General features: G+C 44.7%; 1 protein-coding gene across 2 annotated transcripts in view; it reads right to left on the bottom strand.

The window, feature by feature from the left end:
• Window positions 1-25,763, bottom strand: part of KATNIP (katanin interacting protein) — a 195,523-nt gene that overhangs the window by 166,364 nt on the left and 3,396 nt on the right. For both annotated transcript variants that reach the window (XM_077907116.1, XM_077907115.1), the window contains exon 2: window positions 7,218-7,273. In XM_077907116.1, the coding sequence (XP_077763242.1) occupies window positions 7,218-7,273 (56 nt within the window). The remainder of the gene's footprint in view (window positions 1-7,217; window positions 7,274-25,763) is intronic.

Here is a 25,763-nt window from a genome sequence, read left to right as displayed (position 1 = left end):
TTCCGACACGTCAATCTCCTTCCTGGCATTTTATCAGAAATTGATTCTCTTTGCTTTCTGAGGCTTTCGTCTTGGCCTTGCTGTCAAACGTGGGTTCCTGGCACCAGGTCTGCGGACACATCTCCTGTGGCTCCTGGCCTGATTGCAGGGGTCTCACGGTAGGCTGGCCTTTGGGTGTGATGAGTTTCCATCACCCCAAAGGGGTGAGGAACACTGGCCCAATTGTAGCTCACTTTTCTGTGGCCAGAACTCTCATCCACCTCTGACTCTGAAGGGATTAGCTTTCTCAACAGGCTGCTCTGCCCCTGCCAGTCCTAAATTACAGGATACAACATTTATTGAGCTCCTCGTAGGTGGCCAGGCACCCCTGCAAGCACTTGACATGTATTGAATCACTGAATTCTTCCCACGACCTTCTGAGGCAGGCTCTCTATGATCCCTACTCTTTAGGAGATCAAGTCACAGGTAGAATAGGCAACTGGCCTGAGTGATGGGGCTCCACTAGGAATCAGGCTGTTTGCTTCCAGGGTTCTCAGACTCCACTACTTTGCTGAGTGGCTTCTAACCCCACCACGTGACTTGTTTGCTCTGGAGTGATCAGAAGTTGTAGATGTCCTGACGGCCTCCCACTTCAAAATTCCCGGACCTACAGAAACCAAGCCCTCAAGAGACAGAAAGCCTGACAGCTGTAACTTCACAACTGGGAATGCACTTGGCTAGAAAATGGATTTAGTCCTTCTCTGCCCAGAAATGTGAACTGAAAGCTTTCGTTTCGGGAAAAGTGTGGATTTGGAACATCAGCCGTCAAATTGGACAGGCTCTTGTAACACAGGACTCTCAACTTGAATTGTTTTTTCTCCCCCCTGCCTGCTTCATTTTTTTTTTATTTTTAAAATTTTTAAACAAAGGGGTTGAAATCTATAAATATGATGGAAGGGTTGGCACCCGATTCCCCAGAAGGCTGAAGTGGCCCAGAACACTGGGACTTGAAATGAGGAAGAAGGGTCTGCAGACTATGTGGCTAGTAGAGTCTGAAACTTACAGGACAAGTCACCAGTCCCATTGGTGCTGCTGCAACCAGCCAGACAAGGTGCTGAGAGCCAAGGGCCTGGGACAGATGGCTTTCAGAAATCAAGGTGCTAGACATGCCTCCAAATCCTTCTCAGGACAGCTGCCCTGCTCCTACTCCCTGCTAAGGAAAGCGGACTAGAGAGCATGCAGGGGTGGCCATCAAATGGTCCTGGTGTGGACAGCCACACATCAATCTGGCCAGTATGCTACCAGGTAGCCTAGAACAAAAAGCACTGCCTCTCTTATGCTGTTGGGAGACAAAATGGAAATGACCAGTTTTAAAAAGTGCATACCGGGCAGCCCCGGTGGCGCAGCGGTTTAGCGCCGCCTGCAGCCCAGGGCGTGATCCTGGAGACCCGGGATCGAGTCCCACGTCGGGCTCTCTGTATGGTGCCTGCTTCTCCCCCTGCCTGTGTCTCTGCCTCTCTCTCTCTCTGTCTCTATGAATTAAAATAAAATAAAATAAAAATAAAAAGTGCATACCCTTTGAGTCAGTCATCCTACTTTTAAGAATTTAACCTTTGGCAATTTCTGGACCTGTGCACAAAGAGGTCTGCTCTAGGGTATTCTTTAAAGTACTTTTACAGGGACACCTGGGTGGCTTAGTGATTGTCTGCCTTTGGCTCAGGGCATGATCCCGGCATCCTGGGATTGAGTCCTGCATCAGGCTCCCCACGGGGAGCCTGCTTTTCTCTCTGCCTATGTCTCTGCCTCTCTCTCTCTGTGTCTCTTATGAATAATAAAAAAAAAAAATCTTAAAATAAAATAAGATAAAGTACTCTTAAAGCAGCAAATTCTCTTAGTAGCCTAGAAAGTTGTCAACCAGGGACAGTGATATATCTATGGACAGGTCCACACTCCCTTACACGCATTTATTTGGTATAAAACCAGATCAGAACTAATATGAAACTTACAGCCTTTATCTATCCTGGTTAGTATGAATATTTATGTTTCCCTGCAGATAACATTAATATGTTTGATTATAGGGTGTTGTTCTAGGCCATACTGGGATGGTATTACTTTCTAAATTCTAAAACAGTGAAATACCTTTGGCCCTAAAGGTTTCAAAGAAAGGACCGTGTTTCTGTGCATTCACAATGGAGCACTGTACAGCCATAAAGAGGAATGGACGAGGTCTGTGCACATGTCCTGCTATGGAATGCTCTCCAAGACACGTTATTAAATAAAAAAAAAATTCAAGAAAAAAAGCAGCATGTGTTGCTGTGCTATCATTGGGACAGGGAAGGACAGATATGCTCTGCATAGTTGCACAGCTGTGGAAGGATTTCTGGAAGGACACACAAGCCATTGCTTACTGTGGTTGCTTCTTGAGAGGGCATCTGATGGGGCTGAAATCAAGAGCACTGTGTCCCCTGAATACCCTTTGGTATTGATTACCAGGTCAATCAGACTCTCTTTCTGTGTCTGAACTGGGAGAAGGAAGGTAGGGAAGGGGAGGGAGAAGGAAGGATAGGGAAGAGCATCAAGACAATGACAGGTGCATAGACCAGAGGGGCGGGGTGGCATGTCTGTGATGGTCCAAAGAGAGGGTCATCCAGCATTCCCCATCCCCGGAAGCAGCCTAATTCCTGGACTCTCTCCTTCACTGTGTTCTCCTGAGATCCAGTTCCTCTTGCCATGTGGCAAAGATGGAAGGAGTCTCTAGTCCTTGCACTGAGTGGCTTTGCTTAGTAGCAGGAAGTGCTTGTGCATGTGTGTGTACGTGTAAGCATGCAGTGTGTGCATACGCTTGTACCTGCATGCAGAGGGAAAGCTTAACATTTTCTAGGTGGTTGAGTTAAATGACTTTTGCAGTCCTTTACAAAGTGAGCTCAGCTGATGAGTGTGCTGTTAAGAGCATTTTTCAGAATCTCCAATCAGCTGCAAAAGGCAGCAGGGCATTATCACAGGAGACTCTCAGACTGCTTCAGAGTAGGGGCACTGGATCTAGCCTGCCTGGGCCCACCTGCCTGAGGGCACACAGCCAGGAGATTGGAAGGCTGGAATCAGCCCAAAGTCCAGCTGGAGCAAGGGAGACCCCTTCAGTAAGAAATATAATTGTGCACCTTCTCTGTCCAAGGACATGAATATCTCTCTGCTAAATATTAGACATGCTAAGAAATGATTAAAATACCATAACAACGAATATTTATGGAATGCTTACTACAGGTCTGGCATCGTGCAGGGTACTTTAACACATTACTGCCCAGTAAACAAAAATCTCAAAAGGCGGTATGAGGAGTCAAGAGAATCATCCAAGGTCATATGACTGGGATCTGTCTGAGACAGGAGGAATGCATTGTGGGAACTAATTCATTTTCTTGGGGCCCCTGTGGCTCTGTGTCATAGGATGTGTCTCCAGTGCCATGCCCATGAGCCCCACGGTGCTGGGGAGCTGATGAATAAAGACTTTTTTTCCCTCCTTCGTGATTTTCTTTTCTACTTTTTTTGAGCACTGTGTGATAAATTTATTTCCTAATGATTTTTGAGTAAACTACAATGACCACAATTTCAAAATCATTAATAATTCATGACCAAGGGCCATAAACACTATATAATCTCCACAGGCAGAAACCATGAATACTTGTTAGAGACAAGGCCGAGAATATTTTTACCTAGCTAAACGGAGAAAAGTATCTATTGGCTTCCAGCTAGCCATTAGATGCATGTTTCTGCAAAGACTGTAGCCCTTCCAAGACCTCGGGGTTCAAGCTGCCTCTTCCAGGAAGCCTGCTCTCCCTCCTCTGGCACCTGTTGGGGTTTTACGTGTATCTGTGGGAGGGCTTTGAGAACTGGGGTGTTTTGGGGCCATACAGGCATGCAGTGCTCAGGAAAGGACGAGGACAAGAGTTACTTAACACAGACCAAGCACTGGCTTTCACCTGTGGTTAGGAGGTGGTTATAAAATTTTGAAGCCTGGGCCCCACCCCCAGAGATTCTGATTTAACTGGTTTGGAAAGAGGCCTAAACTTTGGGGTATTTAAAAAGCTCCTGGGGGGCAGCCCGGGGGCTCAGCGGTTTAGCGCTGCCTTCGGCCCAGGGCATGATTCTGGAGACCCTGGATCGAGTCCCATGTCAGGTTCCCTGCATGGAGCCTGCTTCAACCTCTGCCTGTGTCTCTGCCTCTCTCTCTGTCTCTCATAAATAAATACATACATAAATAAATAAATAAATAAATAAATAAATAAATAAATCTTTAAAAAGAAAATAAAAATAAATTAAAAAATAAAAATAAAAAGCTCCTGGGGAAGGGGCAGCCCGGGTGGCTCAGCGGTTTAGCGCCGCCTTCAGCACAGGGCCTGATCCTGGAGACCCGGAATCGAGTCCCACATTGAGCTCCCTGCATGGAGCCTGCTTCTCCCTCTGCCTGTGTCTCTGCCTCTCTCTCTCTCTGTATCTCTCAGGAATAAATAAATAAAATCTCAAAAAAAAAAAAAAAAAAGCTCCTGGGTGATTCTAGTGTGCAACAGTGTTTGTGACTGCTGACACACAGCACTTGGCACGGGGCTGCCACAATATGGTTGCTGGTACCTGTTTGCTACTGGGTAGCTGTGTGTGGAGGGCAGGGAATGGCTGAATGGAGGACCCCACAGAGAGCGGGGTGCCTACCTCAACACCAGCCATTCCCTAATGTTGCCTTATTGAATAAGGCCTCTGCTCTTCCCTTAGAGAAGAATGCTCTTCTCCATTTTATCAAAGAAGCCAGAAGTGGGCATTTTTATGTGAAAGTCGTAAATGCAGGCATCTAATTTTCAAAAAAATATAATAAGAGTCTAGGCCAAATAAAACATCTTTGGCTTGAATTTGGCCTGATGAGCTCGTTGAGAACAGCCTCCCCTCCTCACTTCGCCATGTTGTGCCATGACCACACAGACGGGTACCCAGTCCCGACCCAGGAAGGAAACAGCATGTTCACCTGCCATGGGGTGAGCAGGTCTATGACACCTCACTACCGAAGCAACATGATGCACCTCCCTGTCTGCTTGTTCCAAACAGCTTGTCTTCTCCTTGCCTTTCATGGTGACAGAGTCTGATCTATACCTGGCATCTTGTGTAAGGCACAGAGTGTCAGCAAGTACAATTTTGCAGGTGATGGGGGAGGGATGTGGGAGGAGGAGGAGGGCAGGAAAAGCATGTTATAATATATCAAGATGAGCATTCTAGTAGCTTGCTCTTTGTTTCTTTCTCTTGTTTTTCTAACCAAACAAAAGCCCTGTTAGGAGAGTCAGAACCCTCTTTTTCAGAAAGGCCTAAAACCATTTTAAATATCTTTCGGGGGTGAAAGTTAGATATTGTGATAAATATCTCTGCTCTGTTTTTTTCTCATTTCAAGCACTTTGCAGAAGAGGAGTGATCTGAAATGCTCTCGGGCAACTGGCATGATGGGAGTAGCCAGGAAAGCAGCAATTAGGGAGTCTTGTTGCCAAGGAGAAAGAGAGAGGTGGAAACGAGTATCTCAACTAGTTACCTGCTGCCCTGCTCTGTTGATTCCTAGCAAATCTCTTAATGTGGATAAATGTGATGATGTTACTCTGTGACTGAAAGCCTCTGTTAGGTTGAAACAGTTCATTTCTGGCTGGGGGGATGGAGGGGTGTAGGGGTTGGTCCCCACCCTAGGTCACTTCCCTAAAGGAGGCCAGGAGCCTGTGGGCCTGTGCTCACTCCTGTTCTGGCTCCTCTACCCTCCAAGTCCCTGGAAGGACCTTGTGGGAGATAGGCACGCCTGCTCCTGCTTCCAGAAAAATGTTCCTACCAGGAAGGAGCAACAGAACCCACCCTGCTTCAGTTTCTAGAATGGCCATCAGGGCTGACATTTAGATGTTTTCAAGCAGCACCAAAGTCCCAGCCTGCGAACCAGGTAGGATGCTTAAATAAGAAGAAAACCCACACTGGCTATTCTGGCTACAGAGGAGAAAGGAGACAAGAGGGGGCAGGATGACAGCTACTGCAGGAGGTCCTTCGTGGTCCAACCTCGACCTGCCTCAGTTGGCTGAGGTGAGGCCAACTCTGAGGATGCAGCAGGTAAGAGCTGATGAATTTCAACATTGGTCCATACTTATGATGAGTCACATGCCTTCACACTCTGGTACCCCTACACCCATCTGCCACAACCTAAGACTCAAATCCAGACTCCTATGAGCTTGAGACTTGATCCAAGGGCCCTGTGATAACCTCGGGGTCCTTGCTTCCACTTTGTACCCTCCGGCTCAGTAATCTTGCAACCTTCTGTTTTTCTCGGACTTTGACTATGCTCTTTACTTGGCCCAAAAAAACTGCTGCTTGTTCTTTTAGAGGCTTTGCTGCATGCCTTTCTGGAGACCACTGGCAGAGTCAGGAGACCCCTTTTCTGTATTGAAATTCCACTCTCTTTGTCCTTCTCACACGGCATTATAATGATCCTGTTGCACATCCCTTCCATCTTCACCAAGCACACCCTGAGATCAGGGCTGTCTCTCTCATCCCTTATGCCAAGTACAGAGCAGGTGGGCTCAGTGCTGCGGGTTTCAAGAATGGCCACAATATTTGTAGATTTCCCATCCAGAGGTGAGGCCTATTCCCACCCCTTCAATCTGGCCTGACCATGTGACTTGCTTTAAAGAAAACAAAGTGGGAAAAGTGACACCATGCTGGTTCCAAGCCCAGGACTTGAGAGTTCCTGCAGCTTCCCCTCTTCATGTTCTTGACTCCCTGAACCCCCATATGAACAAAGCTGGCTGGCTTGCTGGTAGACGAGAAAGCACTGAAAGAGAGCCAAAACACACTACTGATATCAGCCATCCCCAAGGTGACACAGTGGCTCACTGCAAATGCCTAAGTCCAGCTGAAATCAGCAGAACTGCCTAGCCCAAACTGACAACTCACAGAATCACGAACTAAATGCACAGCCGTTGTTTCACATCACTGAAATGTGGGTTTGATTTGTTACGCAGACAAAGCTAACTGATCCACTTCGTAAGAGATTGTTACTACAAGTGACACTTTGATTGAGAATTCTAGGTGTCACCTCTCATTTGGTCCAGGATTCAAGCCTGAAACTCAGAGAGACCCAAGCAGGAAATCCAGGAATCCTTACTCACCAGCATGCTCCCTCAGGTCCTTTCAAACACAGATGCTTCCCACCCACCTTCACCAGTGACCACATTTACCTCCTTTTTCTCCCGCGAGCACGAGCGGCTTCTGTCACCCTTTCGCAGAGTCTGACCTGTAGCGGTTCAAAAGCAGAACCAGAGATTAAGGCTATTTTAAAACAGCTAGTTTATCACTGCAAAAGCCTTTTATTTGCAAACTGAATAGACGGGACCAATCATAATCAAATGATTTTAAGAAAATGTAGTCTATTATTATAGTGGGAAAATGGCATACTCTTGAAATAGACCAACGGCAAGGAAATGGTAATTCACACACTTACGTTATTTGACTGTAATGAACAAAGCCTCAGCTCTTTAATCTGGAACATTATCTGCACTCTGCAAGGGCCGGCTGTAGATTTCCCAGTCGAATTACATTTTTATTAAATTGTTTGGAATTATATAAAATGCCTTCCACAAAAATGCCTTCCACTGTGCACATACACATAACCTTTGATGAGTGCATACCAATGCGCTTCACCAAACCCCCAAACTCGCCACCTAGGTGATAGTACAGATGTGAATTAGCAGTAATCACCTGCATTTCCCATATAACGGGCAATTTCAGAGAGAATGCTGCTTTTCTTAGAAAACTGGAAGACTAACATTTGAAAGTACATATAAATTCAACAGCTCAACATCATAGGGTTTAAATATGCTGTTCCAAATGCAGTTTTCACAACTCTTATGAAAGTGTCCATTATAAAAGGATTCCTTGATGGAAAATTAATGGATTGCCTTGGTGTTAAAATGTAAAATGCGAACCGCTGTGCATTGTCAATGTGTCTTCCAAATTATCCAGAGGGTGGCTATTTGTGAGAAAATCAGTACCACATGTCCTATTAGCCAAGAGTACTCCAAAGCAGGAGCAAAAAGGCTTAGTGATTATTTATGAGAGGTAAGAAGTGGGGACCCAGTCTCAGAGGAAAGACATTTGTCTCTGGATGTGGCCACTTGTGGTAGGTCTACACAGGTTTGGAGGACGGGGGGGTAGGGGACCTCATAGCTGGTGATGAAGTACAAGTCAAAGGATAACACTCTAAGAAAGTGAGACTAAGGGGAAGAGCAAAGGTCCAAAGATGAACCTCTGGCAATGGCCAGAAATTTGGGGCCAATATTAATAAAGGATTTGGAAAAAAGGCAGAGGGAAAATTTATAGGAGACCCTGGATTATACAGTATCATGGTATAGTAGATGTCTTTTGGGTTATCTGCTCAGCTTATAAGGACACCCTAAACTGCCTTCTTCTTTCTTACTCTCCTTCCTGTCCTCAGAGGGGAGTCCCCTGGCAGCCATGACTGTACAGAACCCCAATCTCAGTATGATGCCCTGGGGATGAATACCTGACCCAACCACAGTCAATTGGAACCCCAGCTCCAGGAATTTGAAATTAGTTGGAAAGACAGAGAAGGCAGAGGGCTAGAGCAGGGCTATCTCCATGCGTGAATTTTGATGCTGTCAGCAGCCACCTGCCCTGGGGGACAGACTACCAGACCAGAGAATGCCAAGGCAGAACAAAGTGATCTGAGACTGACTGCTTACCTGCCCTTGTATTCCACAGACACCCACTTAATATACCACTGAGGTGCTCGATGCCAACAGTGGGGGGAGGCTGTATGTGTGTGCAGACAGGGGGTGTATGAGAACACTCTGTACTTTCTACCCAACTTTGCTATGAACCTAAAACTCCTCTAAAATTTTTTTTTAATTTTTATTTATTTATGATAGTCACAGAGAGAGAGAGAGAGAGGCAGAGACATAGGCAGAGGGAGAAGCAGGCTCCATGCACCGGGAGCCCGACGTGGGATTCGATCCCGGGTCTCCAGGATCGCGCCCTGGGCCAAAGGCAGGCGCTAAACCGCTGCACCACCCAGGGATCCCCCTAAAACTCCTCTAAAAAATAAAGTTCATTAATTTAAAAAATTAGGGAAAAGGCCCAGAATTAAGGATCAGGTGATCTGGGTTGTTGGGCCAATTTTATCCCAATCTCCCGATCCCCAATGCTCTGGAAGAGGAACTAGGGTGGATGGCTCCCAGATACGCTTGACCATGTCTGATCTAGCTGTCAGTGAAAGGACTCACTGTAGGCCCTAGGGTTGACAAGAGGAGATGGCATGCCAGGTGGTAGGCCACGCAGGGCACAGCCAGGAGCCAGGAGATTGGCCTGGAGCTAGAAGGGTATAGAGAAGGGTAGAGACCAGGGGTCAGACCAGAGCATTCTACCAGCAGAAGCAGTGCCGAGGAAGAAAGATGACAACAGGGGCAAAATGGGCCTAGAATAAAGCTAGAGAGCAGAAGGAAAACAGAGCTAATCCAGGGGCAAATATGACAGTCCCCAGAGTCTGGCTGCAGCCCTTCTGGTGCTGGTCAGACCCATGCTTAGGGACCTGGTCCAGTGGATAGCTGACCAGTTATGGGATCTTAGATAAGTCACAGGATCCCACAGGATCTCTCTGGGCCATATTTTGTACACCATCCCTTTTTTTAAATTTTTAATAAATTTATTTTTTATTGGTGTTCAATTTACCAACATACAGAATAACACCCAGTGCTCATCCCGTCAAGTGCCCCCCCAAGTGCCCATCACCCATTCACTCCCACCCCCCGCCCTCCTCCCCTTCCACCACCCCTAGTTCGTTTCCCAGAGTTAGGAGTCTTAATGTTCTGTCTCCCTTTCTGATATTTCCCACACATTTCTTCTCCCTTCCCTTCTATTCCCTTTCACTATTATTTACATTCCCCAAATGAATGAGAACATACACTGTCCTTCTCCAATTGACTTACTTCACTCAGCATAATACCCTCCAGTTCCATCCACGTTGAAGCAAATGGTGGGTATTTGTCATTTCTAATGGCTGAGTAATATTCCATTGTATACATAAACCACATCTTCTTTATCCATTCATCTTACACCGAGGCTCCTTCCACAGTTGGGCTATTGTGGACATTGCTGCTAGAAACATCGGGGTGCAGGTGTCCCGGCATTTCATTGCATCTGTATCTTTGGGGCAAATCCCCAACAGTGCAATTGCTGGGTCGTAGGGCAGGTCTATTTTTAACTCTTTGAGGAACCTCCACACAGTTTTCCAGAGTGGCTGCACCAGTTCACATTCCCACCAACAGTGTAAGAGGGTTCCCTTTTCTCCGCATCCTCTCCAACATTTGTGGTTTCCTGCCTTGTTAATTTTCCCCATTCTCACTGGTGTGAGGTGGTATCTCATTGTGATTTTGATTTGTATTTCCCTGATGGCAAGTGATGCAGAGCATTTTCTCATATGCATGTTGGCCATGTCTATGTCTTCCTCTGTGAGATTTCTCTTCATGTCTTCTGCCCATTTCATGACTGGATTGTTTGTTTCTTTGGTGTTGAGTTTAAGAAGTTCTTTATAGATCTTGGAAACTAGCCCTTTATCTGATACGTCATTTGCAAATATCTTCTCCCATTCTGTAGGTTGTCTTTGAGTTTTGTTGACTGTATCCTTTGCTGTGCAAAAGCTTCTTATCTTGATGAAGTCCCAATAGTTCATTTTTGCTTTTGTTTCTTTTGCCTTCGTGGATGTATCTTGCAAGAAGTTGCTGTGGCTGAGTTCAAAAAGGGTGTTGCCTGTGTTCTCCTCTAGGATTTTGATGGAATCTTGTCTCACATTTAGATCTTTCATCCATTTTGAGTTTATCTTTGTGTATGGTGCAAGGGAGTGGTCTAGTTTCATTCTTCTGCATGTGGCTGTCCAATTTTCCCAGCACCATTTATTGAAGAGACTGTCTTTCTTCCAATGGATAGTCTTTCCTCCTTTATCGAATATTAGTTGACCATAAAGTTGAGGGTCCACTTCTGGGTTCTCTATTCTGTTCCACTGATCTGTGTGTCTGTTTTTGTGCCAGTACCACACTGTCTTGATGACCAGAGCTTTGTAGTATAACCTGAAATCTGGCATTGTGATGCCCCCAGATATGGTTTTCTTTTTTAGAATTCCCCTGGCTATTCGGGGTCTTTTCTGATTCCACACAAATCTTAAAATAATTTGTTCTAACTCTCTGAAGAAAGTCCATGGTATTTTGATAGGGATTGCATTAAACATGTAAATTGCCCTGGGTAACATTGACATTTTCACAATATTAATTCTGCCAATCCATGAGCATGGAATATTTTTCCATCTCTTTGTGTCTTCCTCAATTTCTTTCAGAAGTGTTCTATAGTTTTTAGGGTATAGATCCTTTACCTCTTTGGTTAGGTTTATTCCTAGGTATCTTATGCTTTTGGGTGCAATTGTAAATGGGATTGACTCCTTAATTTCTCTTTCTTCAGTCTCATTGTTAGTGTATAGAAATGCCACTGATTTCTGGGCATTGATTTTGTATCCTGCCACACTACCAAATTGCTGTATGAGTTCTAGCAATCTTGGGGTGGAGACTTTTGGGTTTTCTATGTAGAGTATCACGTCATTGGCAAAGAGGGAGAGTTTGACTTCTTCTTTGCCAATTTGAATGCCTTTAATGTCTTTTTGTTGTCTGATTGCTGAGGCTAGGCCTTCCAGTACTATGTTGAATAGCAGTGGTGAGAGTGAACATCCCTGTCTTGTTACACCACTCCTTTTTTAAAACTTAAAATGAGAGGCTGAATCACCTCTGGGGTTGCTTTTCATCTCTCAGATTCTGTTACTCCAATAGACAACAGTAAGAAAAACATTAAGGTGGGCCATAAAAACAACACATTAATACAAAGAACACAGAGCTTAGCTACTGAGATTTGAAAGCAAATCTCTCTACTGGAGTTCATTAGAAGCTGCTTATTCATTAAGTTGGAAAATAATTTGCTTATTTTCTAATGAAGATAATTTGCTCTAATTATGCACACTTGTAATCTAATGTCCCGTCCTCACACCACTGAGCTCCTTTCTCCTCTGGGCACCTTGACGTGGAGGCTGCTCCTTCTTGCCAAGGTCAGAAGGAACGAGATTACACTGGGCCTGTCTACTGCACAAAGCATCTCTGAGTACCTTCCTACTCCTATCTCATGGTATTCTCACAACACTCAGGGAGGGAGATGGGAGAAGGTGACATTAATATCAATAGATGCTGCTTGCAAAATTGAGGGGTGTTCCCCTGCATTTTGCAAGGTGACCTGTCAGTTTCAGCCATGAGATGATAAATTAGGCCAAATGTAAATGATACATGTGTACCTCATATTATAAAACAGACATGTGCCTGGGGAATGGAAAAAAAAAAGAAAACCATGTGAACGCATATAATATTCTCCCACTTAGGACTTCAGAGATTTTACCAACACTTTTTTTCCTTAAGATTTTATTTATTTATTCATGATAGACACAGAGAGAGAAAGAGAGAGGCAGAGACAGAGGCAGAGGGAGAAGCAGGCTCAATGCAGGGAGCCCAGCGTGGAATTCCATCCTGGATCCTGGGATCACACCCTGTGCTGAAGGTGGCGCTAAACCACTGAGCCACCCCGGCTGCCCTTTATCCACACTTTGGATTTATTTTCAATGGTTAGAGGATTCTGGTACTTTGTTTTTTTGTTTTGTTTTGTTTTTAAGATTTTATTTATTTATTCATGAGAGACACAGAGGGAGAGAGAGAGAGGCAGAGGCACAGGCAGAGGGAGAAGCAGGCTCCCTGCAGGGAGCCTGACGTGGAACTTGATCCCAGGTCTCCAGGATCACACCCTGGGCCGAAGGCAGCGCTAAAACGCTGAGCCACCGGGGCTGCCTGGATTCTGACACTTTGGTTTTACTTTGCTCTAGATGCAGATCATAATGCTCAGCACTACCATTCAGAAGGGAGGTGCGTCTTCCTTGGATGACAGCTTCTGAAGCCATTAGGCAAGGGAAAGTCAGTGTCAGAATTACCCTTAAAAGAGCTGTAAACCTCCTGTGAAGTACAGTCCACAGCCTTTTTTTTTTTTTTTTTGAAGGAAATTTTTTTCTATTTGTTTTTTTTTTTAAAGATTTTTATTTACTTATTCATAGACACACAGAGAGAGAGAGGCACAGACACAGGCAGAGGGAGAAGCAGGCTCCATGCAGGGAGCTCGACATGGGACTCGATCCGGGGCCTCCAGGACCACACCCCAGGCTGCAGGCGGCGCTAAACCGCTGCGCCACAGGGGCTGCCCTCCACAGCCTTTTATATCCATGGCTGTAGTTTACTGCATGTGTGAAATATTTGGTGCATATGGAAATGTACAGTACATGATAAAAATACATATGCCTAATATCATTTTATGGTATTTCTAACTAAATTATTCACATGGTAATTACTCTCTCTGTTTTTCCTGTAGGAGAGTGCTGGGGGCGGGCGTGGGGGGTTGGGCGAGGGTGAGAACCAGGCACCAAGTTCATGAATGTTAATGCTTGGGGGACACAGCTCCACTGAAGTGGACACCTACTATGTGCCAGGATCAACACACAGGCTTTATTTCTTGATTTTCAACCACTCCTGTGGATCAGGGGTCGATAAACTTGTCCTTTAAAGGGCCAGTGTGTAAATATTTTTTACCTTACGGGCCATAGGTTCTTAAAGTTACAAAGTCTCTGGTGCAACTACTCAACTCTGCCATCATGGCATGAGAGCAGCACTAGACAAATGGGTGCTGCTGTATTCCAATAAAACTTTATTCACAAACACAGGTGGTAGGCCGGACTTTGCCCCCAGGCTATAGATTGCTGACTCTTGCTTTAGATGGACTGTACTATCCCATTGGTACCAGCCAAGGGAGAAATGAGAAACAAATGTTGAGGGGGTGATTGAACTTCTTTTTCAAGGTCACAAAAATGTAACTTGTAAGTGACAGGGCTCAGTGTGCTCCTAATGGCTATCCTCACTAACACCATCACCATCACAATCATATTAATCATTACCATTACCATGGGAGCTCACCTTTACGTCAGGTTTATTCTGTGCCAGGCAGAGTTCCAGGTTAAGTACATGAATCAACTCATTTACTTCTTTCAGCTACCCCCAAAAATAGGCACTATTTTCATCCCGCTTGTCAGATGCAGTCCCTGAGATCCAAAGAGATTAGGAAACTTGCCCCAAATCACCCAGTTAGTGAGTAGAGGAGCTTTGGTCTGGATCTGAGCAGTCTGGCTCCAGAGTTTGCACTCCTAACCACTGGACTGCACTGCTCCTCAGTCAAGGTGCTAAAGACAAGTTCAAGAACACCAGAATGGGCCTGGTAAGGGAAGGAGTTTGATGTAAGGAATTCTTTCGGTCATGTAGCTTTTTAATGTACTTTGGACTCCTGGAGCAATTAATAAGGGGATTGATCAAGGGAAAATGATTTCCCAGTGATCAAAGAAGACAGTGTTGCCAGCAAGCCAGCTAAATGCCATGAGATGCCAAAAATGGTAAGGCAGGGTTGGCATTAGACACTCACTCCTGTCTATTCAGGTGAAATGCTCAGTCTTGGCAGGAATGGCTGGGCTTTGGAGAATAAATCCAGTGGAAGTCCTGCAAGCAAAGAGGGCCCATGCAGGGACCTCCCCACCACAAAGGAGCTTTGAACAAAGAATTTGCTTCTCTCCACTGGGGTAACGGTGCAGCTGTTAGGTTACTAAAATGAGTTTATTTCTTCTGTCCAAATACAAGGGCTTATGTTGCATTCATTTTATATATCTATGGAATTTAATTTAAATGACAAATATCCCACTGAAATACCACTTAATCTCACTAATTGGACTGGCAAAAATCAGAGGTTTGACAATGTCCTGTTGACAAGAGCTAGGAAGCTGACACTTTTGAGCATTGCAGGGGGAAACACAAAATGATATAGCCCCTTTGGAAGGTATTTTGACAATATCCTCAAAAGTACAAGTGCATTTTCCTTTTGGGCTAGCAAGGGCACTTCCAGGAATCCACCACAAAGAATCCACCTCCACAAACAGGAAATGGATGTACAAAGGTACTCACTGTACCACAATTTGCTATAGCAAATATTGGAAATGACCCATAAGTCTACCAGAAAGGACTGGCTAAATAAATATAGTGAATCCGCACAATGGTACAGAATACTGTGAAGCTGGAAAAATGAATGGGCAAGTTCCTTATACAATAGATAGTCATATGTTAAGTGAAAAAAAAATCAATAGGCAGAAAGTATATGCACTATGCAACCTTTTCTCTAAGAAAGAGGAAAATAAGAATACTCACGTTGGTTCTACTTGTTTAAGGAACCACTCAGAGCTACATGTGCAAGGGCAAATCACTGTTCCTTTTTATATTGTTTTTATCTTTTTTTTTTTTAATTTATTCATAGAGACAGAGAAAGAGAGACAGAGACACAGACAGAGGGAGAAGCAGGCATCATACAGAGAGCCTGATGTGGGACTCGATCCAGGGTCTCCAGGATCACGCCCTGGGCTGCAGGCGGCGCTAAACCGCTGCGCCACCGGGGCTGCCCTGTTTTTATTTTTGAATGATGTATTTGAACCTATTTCCTTTTGAAAAAATTAAAAGAAATTTAAAATATTAAATGTCGAAAAGGCAGATTCAAATTTTAAAAATACACAATGGGAAATGCTGTAGACTATTCCCATCAGAGAACCCACAAGTTTTGGTCTGCTGGAGAGAGATAGAGTAGCCGCTGCAAAATGCAGCACCCCAAAGCTTGTTGGAGAGACCACACGGTATTTTAGGAGGACAAACTGTCTTTGTCTAAGAGACTGACCTGTACAATGCACGAGAGATAAGAATGATATGATGACAAAAAAATGTTTTCTGGAAATTGGAACAACAGTTTCTTGGCTAAGCCAATACGCTATTTGGTGACCTGCTCATTTACTTAAGGGCAAAGTTTCTGTGAAATGGCTAGACAAGATGAGAACGGAAAAAGAAAAAGGAAGGAAAAACAAGCAAAGGAAAACTGAGACCTGTCTAGACAGGCTGTCTGGAAATCGTGGTTTCCTTGTGCTTACTGAGCACCTACCTAGACAGCTTCTTCCCCAGGTGACAGCTCTCAGGACTCCCTATCATACAAAACAACAGAGCCATGTGGCTCAGAGAAGTAAAGAAACCTGTCCAAGGTCAGAGCGAGGAAAGGGAAGAACTGGATTAGTAACCAGTCAGTCTGGCTGCTAATCCAGTGTTCACTCCACCCTGCTGGCACCCACCCACTCATCAAGTCCAGGGATGGAAGCACCCTGGGGCCCCACCAGTGTCATTACTACCCACCCACCCCCACACACACAGGTCTTCAGCCCCATCCCAGCTTCCTAGACTTCCACCTACAGCCTTTGCAAAGATACCTATGGCAGAGTAAGGTGGCAGGGTGGGGACAGAGCAGCCTGGGGAGCACCTGCCCAGCCTAAGGGGAATCCTTATTTGGTTTTGTTGTTGTTATTGTTTTTTGAGAGAGACAGAGAGAGTGCTGCAAGGGTGGGGGGGTAGAGGAGGAGGGAGGGAGTGAGGGAGGGAGGGAGAAAGAGAGAGAGAGAGAGAGAGAGAGAGAGAAATCTTTCTTTAAAAAAAAAAGATTTTACGATCCTGGAGACCCGGGATCGAGTCCCACGTCGGGCTCCCTGCATGGAGCCTGCTTCTCCCTCTGCCTGTGTCTCTGCCTCTCTCTCTCTCTCTCTGTGACTATCATAAATAAATTTAAAAAAAAATTAAAAAAAAAAAAAGATTTTATTTATTTATGAGAATACACACAGAGAGAGAGAGAGAGGCAGAGGCACAGGCAGAGGGAGAAGCAGGCTCCATGCAGGGAGCCCGACGTGGGACTCGATCCTGGGTCTCCAGGATCACACCCTGGGCTGAAGGTGGCGCTAAACCGCTGAGCCACCTGGGCTGCCCAGAAAGAGAGAATCATAAGCAGGCTCCACACCCAGCACGAAGCAGAGCTTGGTCTCACGACCCTGAGAACATTACCTCTGCCAAAACCAAGACAGACGCTTAACTGGCTGAGCCACCTAGGTACCCCTGGGGGAATTGCTATTTGGCTCCAGCTTCCAGTTTCCATGTAGGAATGTGGGCCCAGTCTCACTTGATTGGATTTTTCCAGAGAAGTCCAGTATTAAGAGAAAGCTTCTAAGTTTTAAATTTTGACAAGTAATTAAAAAAAATTAAAGATCTATATAGATCAAACAAAAAAGCCTTCTAGTTTCTAACCTAATAGGCAACTAGGCAGAAGGCTGGAGAATCTCCTGTATTTACCTCGATGCTATGGACCATTTTTGCAACTAGGCAGAAGGCTGGAGAATCTCCTGTATTTACCTCGATGCTATGGACCATTTTTGCAGGGGAGGGAGGAGAGCTCTTTAAGGAAATCTCATCATAATAACAGAAATCTGTTAGAAAATTTCTGCTTGGAAGACAGGTAAACGTGGGCTCTGCGACACACTTTCAGATTCCTTCCAATTCTCCGTGTGCACCTCCAGGCTGGTTCTGGGGACTTTAAGTCACATTCTGTTGTCTGAAAGCCCAAAACAATATCCCTGTCACTCTTCCTTTGCATTTTCTATGTAACTCAAATTCCCAGGGCCCAGTTTACTGCCAAATTACCTGAGATAAACAAGTCATGCTAAGATCCTAGTTTCCTTTCCAAACCCAAACAGCAGCTGGCAGCTAGAAATGGTTATTTATAACCTGCACGCTGTTATGCGCATTTGCTTGTGCACTTCTAAAAATGCTTAGCCATGCATTCTTTGGCTGCCTTCATAATTACATGAGAGCCTGGAGACAATGCTGTGTGGTGGCAGAGAGGGTAGATTGTGGGTCAGCCCGTCTGGCTCAGCTTCTCAGTACCTGTTTGGAAACACTGATAGTGCAATTCCATTTCACTCTATTGTCAGTGTTAAGATAGTACATGTGAAATGCGTAGAATGGTGCCCTGCACATAGTAGGCGCTTAGCAGGAAGTAGTTCACTCCCCCGTAAACAGCTGACTGTATGTATGTTCAAGGATCTCCGTGAGTTCTGTTGGACTCTGCATCCCAAACATATCTTGAATCTGTTGTTTCCTCTCCATCGTCCCTCTGTGAGGCCCATAATCATAGCAGAGCCACCTGGTAGGTCTCCTGCCTCCACTATTGCTGTGCTTTTCCCATGGCAGCCAACTAAAAATGAGACCATATCCCTTGCCTACCTGACCCTCCAGTGTGTTTTCCTCTGCATGTTTCTCTTCCTGTTCGAGCATGCTCACAGCCACACCCACGCCACACATCCCTGCAGCCCGCCAGTCTTTCCTCTGCTCCTTGGACTCACGATTCCTTCGTGTTCTAGTGCCTTTGCTCACACGGTCCTGGTCCTCTCCTGTTGGCTCCTACTTATTAATCACATCTCAGCCTAAAGGGATCGCCCTCCTCAGAGAGGACTAGCTCCCTCCTCCCTCCTTTTTACCTGCTGCACAGCCCCGTCTGATCTATTTCGTGTTAGTGTGGTTGTGGTTTATCTCCCTCGTCCCTAAATATGGCCACTGGCTTTTCTTATCACTGGATTTCCCACACCTGGAACAGTGCCTAGAATGGATTGGACATCAGTAGACATTTCTGGAATCTTTGAATGAACGAATGAATGAATGACCAAATTTTTGAATGGACAGTGTTGGGAAGACAGGAGGCATGGGTACGAACTGCTGTGAAGACTTCATCTTCTCTCACAGTGTATCTTCCTGACCCTTTCCCCCTGCTCTTTCTCAGATGGTGAAATGAAATATGACAAAGTGAGTTTAATACACCACTGGAGATAATTGGAAAATATTGATTCTTTTTCATTTGAAACAGTAAAGATAAGAAAATGCCACACTTCTGTAATTTAATCAGTGGCTTATGTGACGACATGCTTCCCAGGCTAAAATGTACTTTGCTTGACCTCTATATCCATCATACAAGTTCCTAAACCTGTTCCAACTACACACACCAACCCAGCCCTGTCTTCCAAACCAGGCCCCCACTGAATACAAGTGGGGACACTGCGTTTGTCAATCTATGTGAGCTGGTATGGATGTATTCACATTAAAGTGTCTCTTGAGTATTTGCATTCCACTCACCCCTCCTCCCAATGATCTGCCAAGTAGCCCTGGAAAACACAGGAAATGATGCATGATCTCCCCTGGAATCCTAAAGAAAAAGGTATGTTTCTTCCTCTGACAGCTAATTTTTACTGAAAGCCTATTAAGTGCTGGGTACCACTTTAAAGGGCTTTAAATAGATGAATTCACTTTATTCTCAGAGTAGCCCTATGAGGAAGTCCTACTATGAATCTCTGTTTTATAATTTCAGAGTCCAGACACTAAGAGATGAAGGAACTAATCCCCTTAGGTCATGCAGCCTCAGAATTGGAGTCCCCTTGGTAGGTTTCCAAAAGCTCTGCTCCTTTCTCTCTTCCCCAGATGAGGATGGCTCATGTAGTTAGTGAGCACCAACTCAAAAGACGTGAAGGGCAGGAGAGCGAGTCTAATCCTCTGCCCTGCTTTTTCAGGGTTGCCTTCTGTAGGCTTAAAATAAAATCTCCATCTCCAATCATGCAAGAAGCAGGACTTCCCACTGCAAGGGCTCATTGGGAGGAAGGCTTTGTCATGGTTGGGGCGGGGGGCACTGTACATAAATGGATCTGTGCCTGTTCTCCCACTTCTGTGGGCACGTTAACTCCCCAAGCCTTGGCCCCAACATCTGATAAATGACAGCGGTCACACCAGATCAGAAGTTACTCACTAGCTGAATCCAGCCCACAGACATTTGTTGGGTCTCCTTATTAAAAAAAAAAAAATTGTTTTTTCAGCTGACATCTACAGCTTGGGTGATTTCACATTTTAAAATCCTGAGTCCTGGATTCTTTTGGAAAACCAAAAGACATGGCAACACAGGGCTTGCATTCCTGCCTGGCATCTATTGTCTTGAGCTGAGGACAGTAGCCCAGCAGACAGCATGGTGTCCTCTGGTTCCCAGCCCCACTGGCTGGCTGTATCCCTGCCACTGAGGTCAAGTCCAAGTTGTCACTTATCAGCAGGTCTGAGAGGTTTTTCCCTACAGTAAAGATGAAAGTGAAGGTCCATGTGTCCACATCTCCAGCAAAAGTGAGAATCATTAGTGAGCATGCCAGGTCCTGATCTAAGGGCACTGCATCCATGAATGCTTTTAATTTTTACAATAACCCCAGGAAGTAGGACAACTATCATCTCTATTTTACAGATTATGGGGGGATGGAGGAGGCTTCAAGGAATTAGCAGATGATCGAGTTGTTTATGAAATTGAGGAATATTCCAGGTATGCAAAGTGTATACAGGTATTGAAAGAATCTGACATAAAGCAGCATAACAAAATAAACCCTGGCCACTGTGGTCACTTATATTACCTGTCTGGTCCCTACAGGCTTCTAAACTTGTATTCCTGCATGGAATCCTTAGAGTTCAGAAATCTATCTAGTTCCCTGGACGAGATCTGTTTAAGTCCTTTCTGGATCTGTCTGTGATTTTAGGTAGGTTTCTAAAAGCTATCTAAATAGTTTGGGGAAAATAAATAAATAAATAAATAGTTTTGGATTCTTCTTTAAAAGATTTTATTTATTTGTTTGTTTATTTGTTTATTTATATATTTAAGCGAGTGAGAGGAGGAGCAGAGCAGAAGGGAGAGGGACAAGCAGACCCTGCACTGACTGCCAAGCCAACAAGGGGCTCGATCTTGGGACCCCAAGATTGTGATGTGAACCAAAAACCAAGAGTTGGACACTTAAACAACCAAGCCATGCAGGCGCCCCTAAATAGTTCAGGAATTTTTTTTTAAGATTTTATTTATTCACAAGAGACACATAGAGAGGCAGAGACACAGGCAGAGGGAAAAGCATGCTCCCCATGGGAAATCCAATGTGGGATTCAATACCAGAACCCCGGGATCATGCCCTGAGCCAAAGGCAGATGCTCAACTGCTGAGCCACCCAGGCATCCCAATAGTTTGGGATTCTTGAGAAAGAGCATACGTGCACATGTATGTACACGCACACACACATACACACACAAAGTGCATTGCAAAGCCACTCAGAGTTTATAAAGAGTGGGTGGTCCCTGCAGGGGTTCTGTGGTTAGTGGCCAGGTATCCCTGGTGCTCCAACTTCCTGCCTGGTGCTACATTCACCAGTAACCCTCCTATCCTCCAAGGACATGTTAAGTCAGGAGCTGTCTCCAGAGAATCCATCAGTTAACGGTGGTCAAGGTAGCATCAGAGTCAAAAAAAGAGGCAGGAGGGACGCCTGGGTTGACACTCAGCAGTTGAGCGTCTGCCTTCAGCTCAGGGCATGATCCCAGGGTCTGGGAGAACAGGATAACAACAGGGGCTAGAGATACAGTAAAGGTAGCTAGGTTAGAGCATGTTATTAGGACTGGGTGAAGTACTCTAAAGGATAATGTCTAGAAACCATACTTTTCTCATTAGAGAAAGAGGAACCAGTTGAGATCTCTAGAATCTTGGTCTGTAGGCTTGGCTGCAAGGACTTTTACTCTGCCTGCTTTATGGAGACCAGCCAGCAATTCACTAAGGGACAGATCAGTTCATCTCTTTCCTGGTTACAATGTCAGCCCAGCAAACACTCATGTACATCTCCCTGTGCTAGTCCTTGTGCCAAGCGCTGGGTACACAAAGGAATCAGAGTGGGTGTCTATCCTCATAGAGGAAGAAAGGCATGGAGCCCAGTACCTGTGAGACAGCAGGAGGATACAGGAGGCGGCCATGGAATCCTGCCATGTGGGAGGAGTTAATTCTACAGGTGGCGTCAGTTACTGTAATCTACAGTGTGGAGGTGACTTGAAAGGAGACAGCTGGCAGGGAATACAAGGGGGAAGGCAGGGAGGTGGGAAAGAATATGGTGTGCACAAGAAATGGCCAGCTGTCTGGGGTGAATGGGCAGCAGTTGAAATTTCAGATGCCTAGAGACCTGAATATTCAGGATAATATTCTTTTTTTTTTTTTTTTTTTTTTAGATTTTATTTATTTATTCATAGAGAGACACACACAGAGAGAGGCAGAGACACAGGCAGAGGGAGAAGCGGGCCCCATGCGGGGAGCCCGACATGGGACTCGATCCCAGTTCTCCAAGATCATGCCCCGGGCTGCAGCGCCACTGGGGCTGCCCCAGGCTAATATTCTTAATGCAAGTAAAAGGCACTTGCTGACCAGTGCCATCAGCCAGAAGAGGTCAAACTGTCATCACTTGTCCAAGGCCAAGGGGTGACCAAGGTTCAGAACCAGGGCTTTGTGGGAATGCAAGCCCAGCAGGACCAAAGCACCCTTCCATCCAGAGACTATAAAGTCCAGGTTTCTATGGGAGATCACTATTTTTAAATATGGGAACACACAACAACGGACCCCATTCAGCCCATTATAATACCTCTGGACATGAGGGTGGGTGGGTAGGTGAGTATCTAAACAGGAGACTGGAGACCAGCAGACCAAACAGGAGATAGGGGAAGGGAGGAACAATGCCTCATCCGGGAAATTTTTTGATTTAGGGTGCTGTGTCCACAGGGCAATTGTTAAAGTTACAAGGGTCAAGCTGTTGAAATCTGCAGGGCATCAGTTGTCTGGTGTCATTGAGGACAATGTTTACTTCCTTATTCTTATATAAAGTGAGCTGTAAACAGTACCAAACTCCTCCTTGAACTAACCATATTGCTCCTGGTAAGCCCTTTCCTATTTGGAAATAGAAGAGTGGCCACAGGGTCAGATTCTGAGGGAGCCACGGAGGTGATCAAGGGCAGTACCTTTTATTTATTTTTTTAAAATATTTTATTTATTTATTCATGACAGACACAGAGAGAGAGGCAGAGACACAGGCAGAGGGAGAAGCAGGCTCCCTGCAGGGAGCCCAACGTGGGACAGGATCCCAGGTCTCCAGGATCAGACCCTGGGCTGAAGGCAGCGCCAAACCCTGGGCCACCAGGGCTGCCCAGGTAGTGCCTTTTAAACTGTGTTTGTTCTTCCACAAGCCTAATGGGTAGGCATCGCCCATAGACTCACTTCACAAGTGTAACAACCTGGCCACAAACTGGCACAGTCAAGTTTGAGAACGGTCTTTGAGGACATGCTCTAGATATACAAAAATCTAGGGTGTACACTTTATTTGGTTGAGTCCTAGTTCTGCTACCTGCTAGTTACATGGTGTAAATGGGCCCAATGTTAATGAGCATCACATGGAACTGTCTCAAGAATCCAATCAGATCCTCGCTGGCAGAAGTCGGCAAACTTCCAGGGAAGGGCCAGATAGTAAAGATTTTTGGCTTTATGGACCATATGGCCTCTGCCACAACTAATCAGCTTTGCCTCTGAAGCATGAAAATAGCCATGGATCGTACGCATTTATATGCAAGTGGGCACAGCCATATCCCAATAAAACTTTATTTATAAAAGCAGGCAGTGAGCCAGATTGCTTTGAGAAAGAGAAAGACCTTTGAAAATGTGATCTTCTAGGGACTCCCATGTTGGATTATAGTTAGCTATTGTTGACTGGCTTTCTCACCAGACTATGAAGTTCTTAAGTGCAGAGTATATATCCACCCCCCTCTTTTTCTCTCAGATTAAAACAAAGAGAACAAGTATATATGGCACACCATGCCACACAATAATCTGCAGGGATTTCCAAAATTGCCCAAGTTAATATAAGAGCAGGACTGTAACTTCAGATAGCTACAGGGTGCAGGCAGGGAACACACGCAATGAGGGCGGCCAGTCAGGGAGGTGCTGTGGCAAACTGGAAAGTACACCTCCCTGCTAAAGGGGTGGTCTCCATTTAGCTCCAGCTGGGAGGAAGCTGTTGCCATGCACAACTCTGATTTGGTGTTAATAGACTTTATTATTTTTGTTAAGAAAATATCACGATCAGATATTTATGAGAAACCCCTCAATTTTTCAATGTTGAGAACTCATTCAAAAATTGCAAAAAAAAAGAAAAAAAAAACTGAAAACAAAACAAAAATCATTATGGGCCAAGTAAGCATGACTGTGATCTGATTCATTCAGAGGCCCCCAACTTGTAACCTTAGATATAAAGAATTCATTTTCAAATTGGCTACATCTCTCTTTTTGTGTTTAAGGTGAAAAATTTCTTAACTTCTATGTTCAGAAAAATCAACTTAAAGAAAGTTTTAAGAGTAATATAAGGAGGGGTGTCTGGGTGGCTCAGTCGGTTAAGCATCTGACTCTTGATCTCAGCTCAGGTCTTGATCTCAGGCTCGTGAGTTCAAGCCCCATGTTGGCTCCATGCTGGGCGTAGATCCTACTTTAAAAAAAAAAAAGAAAGAAAGAAAAGAAAAAGAATAATACAATAAACTCCCATCTACCCTTCACCTGGATCCAGTACTCATCTTGGTATCTCTGGATTCCAGTACACAGAAGGCATTGAAATGTAGGGTTACTAAATGAATGCCCTAAAGAATAAGCAAAACTTAACGTGCCAAGTTCCTGTAAGCTAAAATCACAGGTTGGGATGGATACTGAGAACTAGCAAGACACAAAGAAATGAATCAGATTGAAAGTTGGGCATGAAGAAAGAAGGAAGGGAGAACAGACATAGAGACTACACAGACCACATGTTTATTTTGCCTGCTGAATGCTCGCTTTATTTTACAACATTTTTGGCTTGGTTTATTTTAAGTAGTCAGAGAAATTGACAAGTCACCGGGAGCCCACAGGTGAATACTGGATCAGAACAGAGGAGACCAGACATGCTGACAGCATACTTTCAACCTTACTAATTCAACCGTCACCCGTTTTGCAGTTTGAGATTATTTAGACAAGCTAGGCTAAATTTCATCTTGGCATTATTAATTCTTTGAGAAAGTGTACTAAGCAAATGAACAGTTTAAGCGGGGGAAATGTTGAATATTTGCTCTGGGGAGAGCAAAAGCAAATGAACAGCTTTAAAATCCTTTCTAATTATGTTGATGTGCTGAACTTTTGTCTAATTATTATGTTTCCTTGAGAACTGAGTAGAAATATTTTTTTCCTGAACCATCTCATATTTTAAAAGCACTGGAGGAAATGTGACTTTAACATAAAGGTGAACACTTCATAGCAAAAGACTCACACATTGCCAGTTTACTTTCAGGTAAATATAAAATGTCACAAGTCGGCTTTTTTTAAACAAACAGTGAGCTAATTACAAAGATTATTATTTGCTAGAGAGCTTCATCGATTCCCTCCTCCCTCTTCTGCCAGCTAAAGTTTGCCCATTTGCAGATAATGACAGCATTAGCTACCTCGTAGGAGTGCTTTTTATCTGCCAGACTTGGTGTTAAGTGTTCATGCACAGTCTCATTGAATTCACCAGTGGATTACCGGATAAAACAAAGTATGCCTTATTTTCAGCTCTACTTCATTGACAGAAAAACTGAGGCTCAGAGAGGTCAGAGTACATAGCTGAAATTTGAATATATAGCCCCCCCAAATATATCAGCATTATATCACACTGTATCGCAGAGCCAAATGAAACTTGCCCAAGGTCAAAACCAACGGACCAGGAAAAATGTGAAAAACCATGGTGATTTGGACATGCAGAATTAACCTAACTACAATCAAGTTTGGGTATTGTAGATAGATGGTAGATTCTTAAGCTTTCTGTAAATTTG

Source organism: Canis aureus, chromosome 8, assembly GCF_053574225.1.
Source record: "Canis aureus isolate CA01 chromosome 8, VMU_Caureus_v.1.0, whole genome shotgun sequence".
NCBI lineage: Eukaryota > Metazoa > Chordata > Mammalia > Carnivora > Canidae > Canis > Canis aureus.
This window is presented reverse-complemented; position numbering and strand designations above follow the sequence as displayed.